At 44.4% G+C, this 12,776-nt stretch overlaps 1 protein-coding gene across 1 annotated transcript in view; it reads right to left on the minus strand.

Annotated features, from left to right (window-relative positions):
• Positions 1-118: 118 nt before the first annotated feature.
• FAM20C (FAM20C golgi associated secretory pathway kinase) overlaps positions 119-12,776 on the minus strand; it is a 39,043-nt gene continuing 26,385 nt past the window's right edge. Inside the window, exons 4-9 of the mRNA XM_081965490.1 lie at positions 10,273-10,396; positions 8,619-8,848; positions 6,754-6,863; positions 5,324-5,405; positions 3,992-4,051; positions 119-2,880 (exon numbers count right to left, since the gene is read on the minus strand). Of these exons, the coding sequence (XP_081821616.1) occupies positions 2,628-2,880; positions 3,992-4,051; positions 5,324-5,405; positions 6,754-6,863; positions 8,619-8,848; positions 10,273-10,396 (859 nt within the window). The 3' untranslated portion in view covers positions 119-2,627. The remainder of the gene's footprint in view (positions 2,881-3,991; positions 4,052-5,323; positions 5,406-6,753; positions 6,864-8,618; positions 8,849-10,272; positions 10,397-12,776) is intronic.

Genomic DNA, 12,776 nt, shown 5'->3' on the forward strand with positions numbered 1-12,776 from the left:
TCCAACTCGTGTTTCAGAAAAATAAAATTAAGAAAAAGAGGGAGATAAACAGCCTTGAGCAAGTGCATTTTTTTTCCTGTTGGGATGAGTAGAATCACGGAATCACGGAGGCCACATATTTGCCATATCTTTATTGCACTGGGACCACACTGCAAACAAATCCACGGAGAGGATGAAAAAGGAAGAAAGGGAGAAAGAGAGAAAGAAAGAAAGAAAGGGAGGGAGGGAGGGAGAAGAAGGAAGGGAGGAGTGAAGATGAAAGGAAAACAGGGAGGGAAGGAGGGAGGGAAAAAGAAGGAAAGGACGGAGAAAGGAGACAGAATGGAAGGAGGGAGGGATGGAGCATGGGAGGGAGAAAGGAAGGAGACAGAAGGAGGCAGGAGGGAAGAAGGTGGGGGGGAGGGAAGGTTGGAAGGGAATTAAGGAAGAAAGGAAGGAAGGATGGAGAGAGTGGGAGGGAGAAAGGAAGGAGGCAGGAGGGAGGGAGGAAGGGAAGGAAGGAGGATCGATAGTGGGAGGGAGAAAGGAAGGAGGCAGACGGAAGGAGATAGGGAGGAAGGGAAGGAAGGAAGGGAAGGAGGATGGAGAGTGGGAGGGAGAAAGGAAGGAGGCAGAATGGAAGGAGGGAGGAAAGGAGGGAAGGAAGGAGAGTGGGAGGGAGAAAGGAAGGAGGGAAGGAGGTAGGGAGGAAGAGAAGGAAGGAAGAAAGGAGGATGAAGAGTGGGAGGAAGAAAGGAAGGAGATGTATGAAAGGAGGCAAGAGGGAGGGAAGGAGAGAGGGAAGGAGGGAGGAAGCCATAAAATTCTACTGCCGCTGAAAGCAGCTTCTTGGTTTTTTCCCCTTTAATCTGTGTTTTTTTTTAAACTTGGATATGTATATATTTACATAAAAGAAAACTATCAAAAGCAGAATTGAGAAAAAAAAAAAAGCAGCAGCTCAGCAGTCCAGAAAGAGGAAGAAGAGCTGTTACTTTCAGATGGATAAATAGTACCATTTATCTGTGGTGGTTTCTTTTCTTTTTTGAACATCACTCTGTAAAACCGCATTCAAGTATTCTCGCCGATGCATGGATTGTCCCGCTTGCTGTACCTCTGCAGTTGGTGGTCCTTTCTGGAGTGGTGGTTTTTTTTGGGGGGTGGGGGGCTTGGCCGTAGCTGGCTCAGTCTTGGAGATGCTGGGGAGCAAGTGGGAGATCATTGGCAGCTATGAAGAGCACGAGAAAAGGAGGACCCCATCTTGAAAGTAGACGCAAGGAAGTCAGGTTTCACGCCCTTGTTGAAGGCAACGTCCGTAGCGTGGCCTTCTCCATTCCTGACCCTTCCTCCTCTCCCTTTGTTAGGGAGAATATTTATAGTTGAAGCTCTTCCGGGGTTTCCAAAATTCCTAACCCATTCACCCCTTTCGCTACCCCGAATACCCACAAACCCAGATTCATATCCAGGATAGCTTCGAGCAGCGACCAGAACTGGGACTTCTCTTCTTTGGGAATCCTCTTGGGGACCACCTTGAGGGTGGTAGACAATCAGTGAGTCCCTTCCTCGTCCAAAAGTAGCATTTTCCGTTTATAAAAAAAAAAAAAGAACAACACAACACGACCGTCTCCTCTATAAATAGGTAAAAAGTTGAAGGTTCCCCTTGCACATATGGGCTAGTCATTCCCGACTCTAGAGGGCAGTGCTCATCTCCGTTACAAAGCCAAAGAGCCAGCGCTGTCTGAAGATGTCTCCGTGGTCAATTGGCCGGCATGACTAGACACCGAAGGCGCGCTGTTCCCTTCCCACCAAAGGTGGATCCTATTTTTCTACTTGCATTTTTTTAATGTGCTTTCGAACTGTTAGGTTGGCAGAAGCTGGGACAAGTCGCGGGAGCTCACTCCCGTTACCTGTCCCATTAAATAAAGACCAGCTTTCTGTACAAAGGAAAAAAGGAGGGAAGGAACGAGAGGGTCGCTCCAGCCAGTGAGAAGGTCCCATGTCCCAATCTTCCATGTTTATTTATTTTTTCTTAATTCTATTTGGAAAACTGCGATGAGGACAAGTGAGTTCCTTGTCCTCCAGATACAGTCAGATCCAGGATATGTGGATGATGTTTCAGCATTTCCTATCGGGTCTTCCCAGCAGTGTGTGTGTGTGTGTGTGTCTATGTGTGTGTGTTACCACTTGCGCTGAAGGATCAGGAAGGAGAAAGAAAGGGGGGGCCTGTGAAATCACTGGCCGCTTGGAGAAATGAAAGCACGGGGAAGGGGGAAGAGGTGGGGCTTGCCAGAAGCTCCGCCCACAGGTGGACTCCAAAGCCCTCGCTGACGATGGAGAATAATTTAGAACCTAAGGCAAGTGAGGCTGGATGGGAAACAAAAACATGGCAGGTGGGAGAACACGTCCACGGAGAACACCTGGATTGCCCCGAGGGTGGTTGACGGCCGAGCTACCTGTTATTCTCAGTCTTAATATCTGTTGCAGAGTCTATGCCTTAGCTACTTGGAGAACAATTAGAAGAGCGATTCCTGAATTCACTGAATTCAAACGTTGGCCTACGCACAGTCTTTCGCAAGACTGTTGGATTGGGTGGCTTGGTCGACGTGTTGATCATTCTTCAGCGGCGTTGAAGGATGGCACGTCCGTTGTCACTACCTCTCGGTCGTGACGGTGCTCCTCGGGGAGGCAAAGTCATTCTCCACCACTTTGTCGTAACTTCCTTTCTCTATACAGTCCCTGACGGCCTGCAGGACTATCCGGAGCCTCCTGTCCATTGCTTCGAGGTGCAATTTGTACAAGATGGGGGCGATTTTGTCCTCCAGCAAAAATTCTTCCATCAGCTGGCTCAGTTTGTACTCCTCTTTGGCCAGGAGCTGTAAACGCAGGTAGGTGGACTTCCGTATTCTAGGAGGAAGGAGGAGTTGGAAGGTCAGAGGTGGAGCACGCTTGGGCTATGTTTTTTTTTTAAACTGTGTTTAGTAGAACTGGTCTCTGGAAGGACTCCTTCTGGGTTCCAACTACATGGGCTTCCTTGATTCAACATTGAACAGCTAGTATTACCCATACAGAAAATATTTCTGTCTGTCTGTCTATCTGCCATCTATCCATCTATTATACATCCATCTCTCTCTCTCCATCCACATCTATCTATCTATCTATCCATCCATCCATCCATCCATCCATCCATCCATCCATCCATCCATCCATTATCTCTCTCTCTCATCTCTCATCTCTTTCTCTCTATCTTTCTCTTTCTTTGAATCTCTCTTTACATCTCTCTCTCTCTCTCATCCATATCTATCTATCTATCTATCTATCTATCTATCTATCTATCTATCTATCTATCTAACTATCATCTATCTATCATCTATCTATCTATCTATCTATCTATCTATCTATCTATCTATCTATCTATCTATCTATCTATCTATCTATCTATCTATCTAATTCTACGCGGGAGAAAACCCGAACAACCAAAGACGTACTATCTATCTATCTATCTATCTATCTATCTATCTATCTATCTATCTATCTATCTATCTATCTATCTATCTATCTATCTACCTACCTACCTACCTACCTACCTACCTACCTACCTACCTACCTACCTACCTACCTACCTTTCTAATCTCTCTTTCTGTAATCTCTCTTTCTCTCCCCTCTCTCTCTAATCATCTATCTATCTATCTATCTATCTATCTATCTATCTATCTATCTATCATCTATCTATCTATCTATCTATCTATCTATCTATCTATCCATCCATCTATCCATCCATTCATCTATCCATCCATCATCTCTCACTTCTCTCTCTCCTATCTATCATCTATCAATCACTGATGTTGATTGATAGATGGGGTGTTTAGACATCCTGAACTTTAAGGACATTCATCCGATTGTAAGGCAAATAGTTCTGGTTCTAAGTGAAGGACTCTTTGTTTACAGCCCCCAAAATCCTCCCCAGATTGATCCCCAATGAAGAGAAGAAGAAGGAAAAAACAAATGCCAAACATACCGGCAACACTGATTTAAAGGCACCAAGATAGACAGTTCATCGTGAGAATATTTCCCAAACCTGCAGGAAAGAAGAACACAAGAAGCATTCACTAGAAATACACTTTCGGCCTCAAATTCTTGGCAAAAATTCAGGGCAGAAAATGAATGCACTCTTTTAATGCAATGTTTTTAGCCATGGGCTAAACTTCAGGTCTGGAGACAAAGCCGTGTTTTGCAGGAAACGTGGGCAGGCCTCCTGATCCCTACCACAAGTCTTCAAAGAAAATATTATTTCTTTTTCTTGGCTACCTTCACACTATAAAGCAACGGAAAGTCGAACTGCGATCATAAGCACATAGAATAGAATAACAGAGTTGGAAGGGACCTTGGAGGTCTTCTATTCAAACCCCCTGCTTAGGTAGGAAACTCTACACCATTTCAGACAAATGGCTATCCAACATCTTCTTAAAGACTTCCAGTGTTGGAGCATTCACAACCTCTGGAGACAAGTTGTTCCATTGATTAATTGTTCTCACTTTCAGGAAATTTCTCCTTAGTTCTAAGTTGCTTCTCTCCTTGATTAGTTTCCACCCATTGCTTCTTGTTCTACCCTCAGGTTCCTTGGAGAATAGCTTGACTCCCTCTTCTTTGTGGCAACCCCTGAGATATTGGAAGAATGCTATCCTGTCTCCCCTAGTCCTTCTTTCTATTAAACTAGACATACCCAGTTCCTGTAACAGTTCTTCATATGTTTTAGTCTCCAGTCCCCTAATCCTCTTTGTTGCTCTTCTCTGCACTCTTTCTAGAGTCTCCACATCTTTTCTACATTGTGGCATCCAAAACTGAATTCCAAGTGGGGCCTTCCCAAGGCCTTGTAAAGCGATATTAACCCTTCACGTGATCTTGATTCTATCCCTCTGTTGATGCAGCCTAGAACTGTGTTGGCTTTTTTGACAGCTGCTGCACACTGCTGGCTCATATTTAAATGGTTGTCCACTAGGACTCCAAGATCCCTCTCACAGTTACTACTATTGAGCAAGGTACCACATATACTGTACCTGTGCATTTTGTTTTTCTTGTCTATATGTAGAACCTTACTTTTCATAGTTTTACTTAGGCATTGTTTCACTTAATGACTGAGTTGCTGGTCCCAACTGTGGTCATGAAATGAAGTGAACCTGCATAGATTGCCGATCTCTGAGCTAGAAAAACCAGCGCTCTGGTAGAGTGACGTATGGGCACATTTACATCTTTTTTTCAGGCAAAAGAAAAGTGCTGAAGAACAAGCCAGAATAAACAGGGAAGATTTAAGTATGATCAACCGACCCCACCCCACCGCTCCCATAATTACCCTCTTCCGTTGTCTAAGTGGATAATAAAAGTATTATTTCCAAACTTCTCAAAGGTCTCGTAATGGTGTCGATCCATGTTACCTGTAAAGAGGAGGAAAAATAACAAAAAAAGAGAAAAAACGTCACGTTGGACATCTTAAGCAAATTATAATATATGAACTCAGAACATGGAATCACAGGTTTGGAAGGAATCCTGGAGGTCTTCTAGTCGAATCCCTGCTCAAGCAGGATGTTGTGGCCAGCCAGTGGCCAGTGGAGTTGACAGGAGATTCGGACAGTGAGGAGGTTTGGGAGGAACCTGGGCCACTACTGAAGTCTGGGGAAGGCTCGGATGAGGGCTCTGTGTCGGAGGCACAGAGGGGGGCAGAGCCATATGCCAGTTATCAGCTGCCTTCAGAGTCAGACATCAGTGAGGCAGAGGAACAGCTGGAGCCTGTTCCCAGTGTGCGCATGCGCAGAGTTGCCAGCTGAAGACGCCAAATATTGCGGCGTCTGAAAGATATCGGCCTGGCCACTCTCCAAGCCTGATAAAGGTCGGTAGATGTGAACTATCCTGAAACACTGTGGGAGAGAAAAGACTTTCAAGAAAAAAACAGGATTGTCCTATGATCCTTCATCCCATGATCAAAATCAACCTAGAAATTTCCTGACTGAAGAATTGATCAGCTGAAGCCTTCGGAATTTGTGGGTGCTCGAACACCAGAGGTTTTTAAGAAGAGATTGGACAACCATTGGTTTCAAATGGTGTAGGGTCTCCTTAGAGCAGGGGGTTGGACTAGAAGACCTCCAAGGTCCTTCCGGCTCTGATATTCAGCTATTCGCGTCACCTAACAAAGTCATTAATTGTGTGTCATTGCAAAACAAGCCAAAACAACTAGCTAAATATATATATATATATATATATCTACAAATGATACTGTCAGGGCAGCCTCCATCAGTAACCAAGAAAGAAACCACTCAACTCCATATTTCAGAATTCAGAGTACTTTTACTGGTTATGAGTAGAAAGCAGCTAAGCAAAGCAAGATCTGAGGCAAAAGCGCACGTAATCATAGATATCAATATGTGACCCAACTCCCTCCCCCTAGTAACCCCAACCCCCAGTCCAATCCGCACACCTCACAGGTGTCATGTGGGCTGCAGCTTCCAAACCCATCATCAGGTTGGTATGCCGGACGGTTGGCCTTGGCGACAATTCCACTATCTGCAGCATGAGCAGTAGATGGTGAGGAAACCACTCCCTTCTTCATTCACTCGTGTGCTCAAGCTTCCCCTCCCAAATACCATGTTAACTCCCCCCCCCCCATCCCCGTTTCAATGGCAGCCGAAAGCAAGCAGCAAAGCAGAGGCTGACAGATACACATTCTACTACTAGTAATCTGCCCAAATTCTAAGAGTGCTACTCCATTTCCGAAGGCGACAAACATACCCATCAGGAAATCAAATATAGTCATGTCCATTATATCCAAGATCCTTGTTCCCCGGTCGTAAGGTGGCGTTTGTTTAACCTCTTCGCAGTATTCAGGGTCAACTTCCCACCTGAATGGGAAGAAAAATAGTACAGATCGGGGAGTTTAGTCACCAACAACGCTCCCTATTTGGATGTCCGCAAGGATTGAGTAGGTGGGTGTGAGTTTAACTAGGGAAATATGCACATCTATATTTTAAAGATACGATCCTCCACCAGCTTATGATCTTCTAGAACAGGGGTGTCAAACTTGATTTCATTGAGGGCCACATCAGGGTTGTGTTTGATCTTGAGGGGGAAGGAGTGTGGACAGGGTAGGCATGGCCAGCTTGACATCACTTGTGTTGGAGGTGCCTGTGGTGGCCCAAGTGCTCTGTGTGTTAAAATGGGCTCCCGAGCTCCGTTTTCTGCTGTGACAGCCTCCTGCAATCCTCTGCCAGTGAAAATGGAGTTCAGGAGGGACACATGCGTTCCTCCCAAGCTCCGTTGTCGCTGGCAGAGGCACTGCGGGCCAGTCTTTTGCTGTTTGCAGGGCGGCCCCGCGGGTAAGATCTAAGCACCACGCGGGCCAGATCCGGCCCCTGGGCCTTGAGTTTGACACCCCTGTTCTAGAAATGTTTTTCCAAAAGCCTTGATATGAATAAGAGTAGCTTGAAAGGTTCAGAACAAACTCTATATTCCTATCCTGTCTCCAAGGTCCTGTTTTTTTATTAATTCTAATTCTAATAATTCTAATCTAATTCTAATAATTCTAATTCTAATAATTCTAATTCTAATAATTCTAATTCTAATAATTGTAATCTATTTCTAATAATTGTAATCTATTTCTAATAATTGTAATCTATTTCTAATAATTCTAATTGTAATAATTCTAAATCTATTAAATTCTAATCTAATTCTAATAATTCTAATCTAATTCTAATAATTCTAATTCTAATAATTCTAATTCTAATAATTCTAATTCTAATAATTCTAATTCTAATAATTGTAATCTATTTCTAATAATTGTAATCTATTTCTAATAATTGTAATCTATTTCTAATAATTCTAATTGTAATAATTCTAAATCTATTAAATTCTAATCTAATTCTAATAATTCTAATCTAATTCTAATAATTCTAATCTAATTCTAATAATTCTAATCTAATTCTAATAATTCTAATCTTTCTAATAATTCTAATTCTAATAATTCTAAATCTTAATTCTAAATCTATTAAATTCTAATCTAATTCTAATAATTCTAATAATTCTAATAATTCTAATAATTCTAATAATTCTAATAATTCTAATAATTCTAATAATTCTAATAATGCTGATAATTCTAATCTAATTCTAATAATTTTAATTCTAATTTAATTCATTCTATTCTTATTGTCCTGTCCTGTCCTGTCCTATCCTATCCTATCCTATCCTACCCTACCCTACCCTTGAAACAATGAATGAACGAATGCCAGGAAAAAAATGTGGGGGAAAATATTATTTCTCCCATACCTGCAAGATAAGTGAAAAATAAGTCAGATTCTAGCTTAACTAGTGCGAAAGTTTTAGTCCAGCTGCATGGAGGTCGTGGCATTTTGGTTTTAGATTTCAGAGCAAACTCGACAGCCACACCGTCTGGGTTAAATGAAGGCGTGGGCCATCCAGATAAAGCCAACATATCTCAGCCCAGCCTCTGCTCTTTGTCTTCTCGCTGTGTCTCTTCTGTGTTTGGCAGAGCGATGGCTGCTCAGCGGTGGTGGAATTACAGGCAGCCCTGGAGAACTGACAACTTGCTGCATGGGTGTTGCAGCAGAAGCAGCGGGCTGGCTCTTAACCGCAACACTTACTCGGCTTTCTTGCGTTTGTGGTAGGAACGTCGCCAGGGGTTCCTCCAGGTCTTCCGTTTCGCTAAAGACAAGTCGGGCAAGAAGGCGGCCATGGAGCCTTCGATCTGGTCCGGTTTGCCACAGAGGGCGTGCTCTGTTGAACAGTAGTAGGAGCATTCTCCATAGAAGCAGATGTTGTTGGCTGCGGAAAGAAGAAGCATGGTGGACAACCGACAGGGTTGGAAGAGAATCTTTGTGGCTCAAGGTTGAACGGTGGGGCCGTTATTCCACCAGACTTGAAATGTTGGGCTTAGACAACTTAGAACTACACCGCCTTCAGTCTGACCTAAGCGCAGTACACAAAATTGCCTGCTACAACATCCTACCTGTCAACGACTACTTCGGCTTCCACCACAATAAGACACGGGCAAACAATCGATACAAACTCAAGGTAAACTGCTCCAAACTCAATTGCAGATAATACGACTTCAGCAACAGAGGGGTCAATGCCTGGAATGCTCTACCCGACTTCGTTGTTACATCCTCAAACCCCCAAAACTTTAACTTTAGACTGTCCACCGTGGACCTCACCCCATTCCTAAGAGGTCCGTAAAGGGGGCGTGCATAAGCGCACCAGCTTGCCTTCCATCCCTGTCCTGCTGTCTCCTTATTCAGAGCCTTCCCCGCAGGCATGCGCCCCAGCTCAGCTTCAGCCCACATGCGTGCATGCCTCCTGCCAGCTAGCTGGTTTTCAGGTCTTGGCTGCACATGCATAAGGGACAGGGCGCATGTGGGAAATGTGTGCATGTCCAGGGGAGCAGAAGGTACAAGTGGTTGGGCGCCTGTGAGGGGTTGTTCACACATGTGCAGGGTTTTTTTTCGCATGCATGGGGCGGAGCACACATGGGGGGGGTCATGTGTGCATGCACAGAGGTGTGAAATACATGGGGAGGTCACGTGTATATGTGCGGGAGGCATGGTGCACGGGGGGGACATGTGCGCATTGCATTATGAGTGTGCGTGCATGCTTTAGGCACTCGGCGACAAAAAGGTTCGCCATCCCTGCATTATCTGTACATGCTTTGACAAAATAAAAGAAATAAATAGAATTTTCAGGGCTCGATTAGGGGATGGTTTTGTGACTTGCTGAAAGCTGGCTGACGTGAATGATACTAAATTATATTTGGGTTTGTCGGAAATACCATCCCAAGAAAACATAAACCGAGATTTGAAAGAGACGCCTATAACAACAGAAAAAAGAAAGGGAGAGAGGAGGAGGAGGAGAGAACGGGAGGAAGAAGAGGGAAGGAAGAAAGAGGTAAGGAGAGGAAGGTGGAAGGAAGAGAAAGGGAAAGAGAGAGGGGAAGAGGAAGAGTAGGGGAGAGGCAAGGGAAGAAAAAAGGGGAGGCAGAGGAGAAGAGAAGGAAGGAAGGAGAGAAGGGAGGGAGGGAGAAAAGAAAGGGAAAATAAGGTGGTGCTACAACAGGGGGAAGGAATGGTAAATAAAACAACCCAAACTGTATATTATAACCTGTTAAATGGAAGAACAAATGTATAAGAATGACAAACGTAAAGAAAAATAACAATTATGTGAATGTATAGTTACAATGGTAAAACTTGAAAAACCTTTTATATAGAACTGGCTGACACATCTATGTCGATGGTTTGATTTCACTTTATCTTGTTTTTTGCCCAAATCAGCTTCTCCAACAGTTGCTGACTCAAACAAGTAAGTGTGAACTGATTCTGCTTTCAAGCTGGCACCGGATGGTGTAAAAACTCTGCCAGCCGCGAGGAATCTGTGAACGAGGGCAAGCTGAGAACCAACCACTGCCATTAGTTCAGCTCCTGCACGCTTGGCGTTTCTTCACGGCCAAAGATGCTTCCATGTACTGTTAAGTGCTGATACAGAGAGCGCTGGACTTATGACCACCAGAGAGCCCCAAATTTCTGTTGCTAAGTAGGACTTTTGCGAAGCGGGTTTCGTCCCATTTTATAGCCCGTTCTTGCCACCGTTGTAAGGGAATCGCTGCGGTTTGATAAGTGAATAAGTCCCGGTGAAACTGGCTTCCCCCTGTGGACTTCGCTTGTTGGAAGGTTGTAAAAAGGGATCACGTGGTCCCGGGAATACTGCGACCGTCATAAATACGAGTCTTGACGTCACTTGTCAAGAGTCGATCACGTACCTTGGGACACAGCAACGGCCGTAAGCATGAAACCAGATTGCCAAACGTCTGAATTCAGATCCCACGATCACGCTACAAAGGTGGTAACTCTGAAAAGTGGTCGCAAGGGCTGTTGTAAGTGTGAACGGTCACTAAATGAACTGCTGCAAGTTGAGGATGACCTGTGTATGTATGATTGAAAAATGGGAAATTTATTATACCCGTCGACCCTGATAATTTCTGAGAGTGGTGCGGTGGCCTAGAGGTAGAGCTCTCGCCTCCCAATCAAGAGGCTTTTAGTTCGATCCTAGGTAGAGACGGATATTTCTCTCTCTGGAAACGATGAGAATATATCTGTTGAGCAGAACTCCGCATCGGAAACAGGAAAGGCATCTGGCCAGTAAACACTAGCTAGCTCCATTCACTAGCCTAGACTCCATCCCACAAGGGATTATGGGGTCATTTAAAAGAAGATGATGAACCCTGATAATTTCTGAATCTGAATTCCTGTAAGGGCCAGTGGGGCTCTCCTTTACTTCTGTTTTACACTTAAGACACACCTCCTTGCAATAACATCCTCGAAACGTAAATACAGTCCTTGAGTTGCAACTTTTCATTTAGTGACCATTTCCAAGTTACAACTTCACTGGAAAAAGAGACTTGGGACCATTCCTTGTACTCGCAATCACTGGAGTATCATCTCGCTCACATGATCAAAATTTGGACACTTGGCAACTGGTGTGTATTTATCGGCAATTACACTACTCCCGGGGGTCATGGTGTGGTGGCCTAGAGGTGGAGCTCTCGCCTCACAATCAGGAGGCTGTGAGTTCAATCCTAGGTAGAAGCAGATATTTTTCTCTCTCAATGAGAATATATATCTGCCGAACAAAACTCTGCGTTTGCAACAGGAAGGGCATCCAGCCACTCTGCAAGCTCCATTCAGACTCACCCCGCAAGAGGCCATTAAAAGAAGATGATGAACACTGCCCAGGGGGTCACGAGATCGCCGTTTGCAACCTCCCCATCCAGCTTACGACAAGCAAAATCAACGGAGGGGAGGGGGGGGCTTGGATTCACTTAACGGCTGAATGATTCTCTTAACAACCACAGTGATTCCCGTAACCACCGTGCCAAAAAAGTCGTAACCTTGAACACAACTCTCTTCACAATCCCTTAGCAAGATAAACGACGGTTGCGATTGCTGTCGTAAGTTGAGAATTCCCTGTTTGTCTGATGTTGAGTTCCCGCAACGTTTGAAACAATCATTTCTTTCTCGTTGCGATAGGGGACAAATTACAGTTGGCCACTATTCTTTCTTTCCCAACGTCAGAACCTGGGGAACGTCAATAACCCTGAGAACGTTCTTTTAGAAAGAAAGAAAAAAAAAAACCTGAAAAGATTCTGATCTCCCTTTCTTCTTTCCAGTAAGTGAAGCAAAGCTGCTATTGTCCATTTCCCAGAAGGTGGGGGGTGGGGGGGAGGGAGAGGGAACGACAGGGGTGGAAATCCATAAACCTCTGCGATTGGCCAAGGGGAACAAAAGTCCCCAGAAACTCTCATTGATTTCGGCAAATGATTATTTCGAAAATTGCAGCCGGAGTTATTAAAGTTTCTCTCCCACCTGAGACCAGCTAACACCAGTCTTTAAGGCAAGGTGTAGAAATGCATGTAAAGAAATGACTGAGCTATTTCCATTCACTGCACTTTGGGTACAATATTTTCCTTCCTTCCTTCCTCCCTTCCTCCCTCCCTCCATTTTCTTTCCCTCTTCATTCTTCCTTCTTCCTTCCCCTTTTCTTATTTTTCCTTCCTTGCTCTCTTCCCATCTGTTCTTCTTTTTCTTTCCCCTTCTCCTTCCTTCCTTCTTTCTTCCCCCCCTCCCTTCTTTTTCTTCTCCTCTTCATTCTTCCTTCTTCCTTCCCCTTTCCTTATTTTTCCTTCTTTGTTCTCTTCCCATCATCCCATCTTTTTCTTTCCTCTTTCCCCCTCTCCTTCCTTCCTTCTTTCCTCC

This window comes from Natrix helvetica (assembly GCF_964273705.1).
Source record: "Natrix helvetica genome assembly, chromosome: 13".
Taxonomy (NCBI): domain Eukaryota; kingdom Metazoa; phylum Chordata; class Lepidosauria; order Squamata; family Natricidae; genus Natrix; species Natrix helvetica.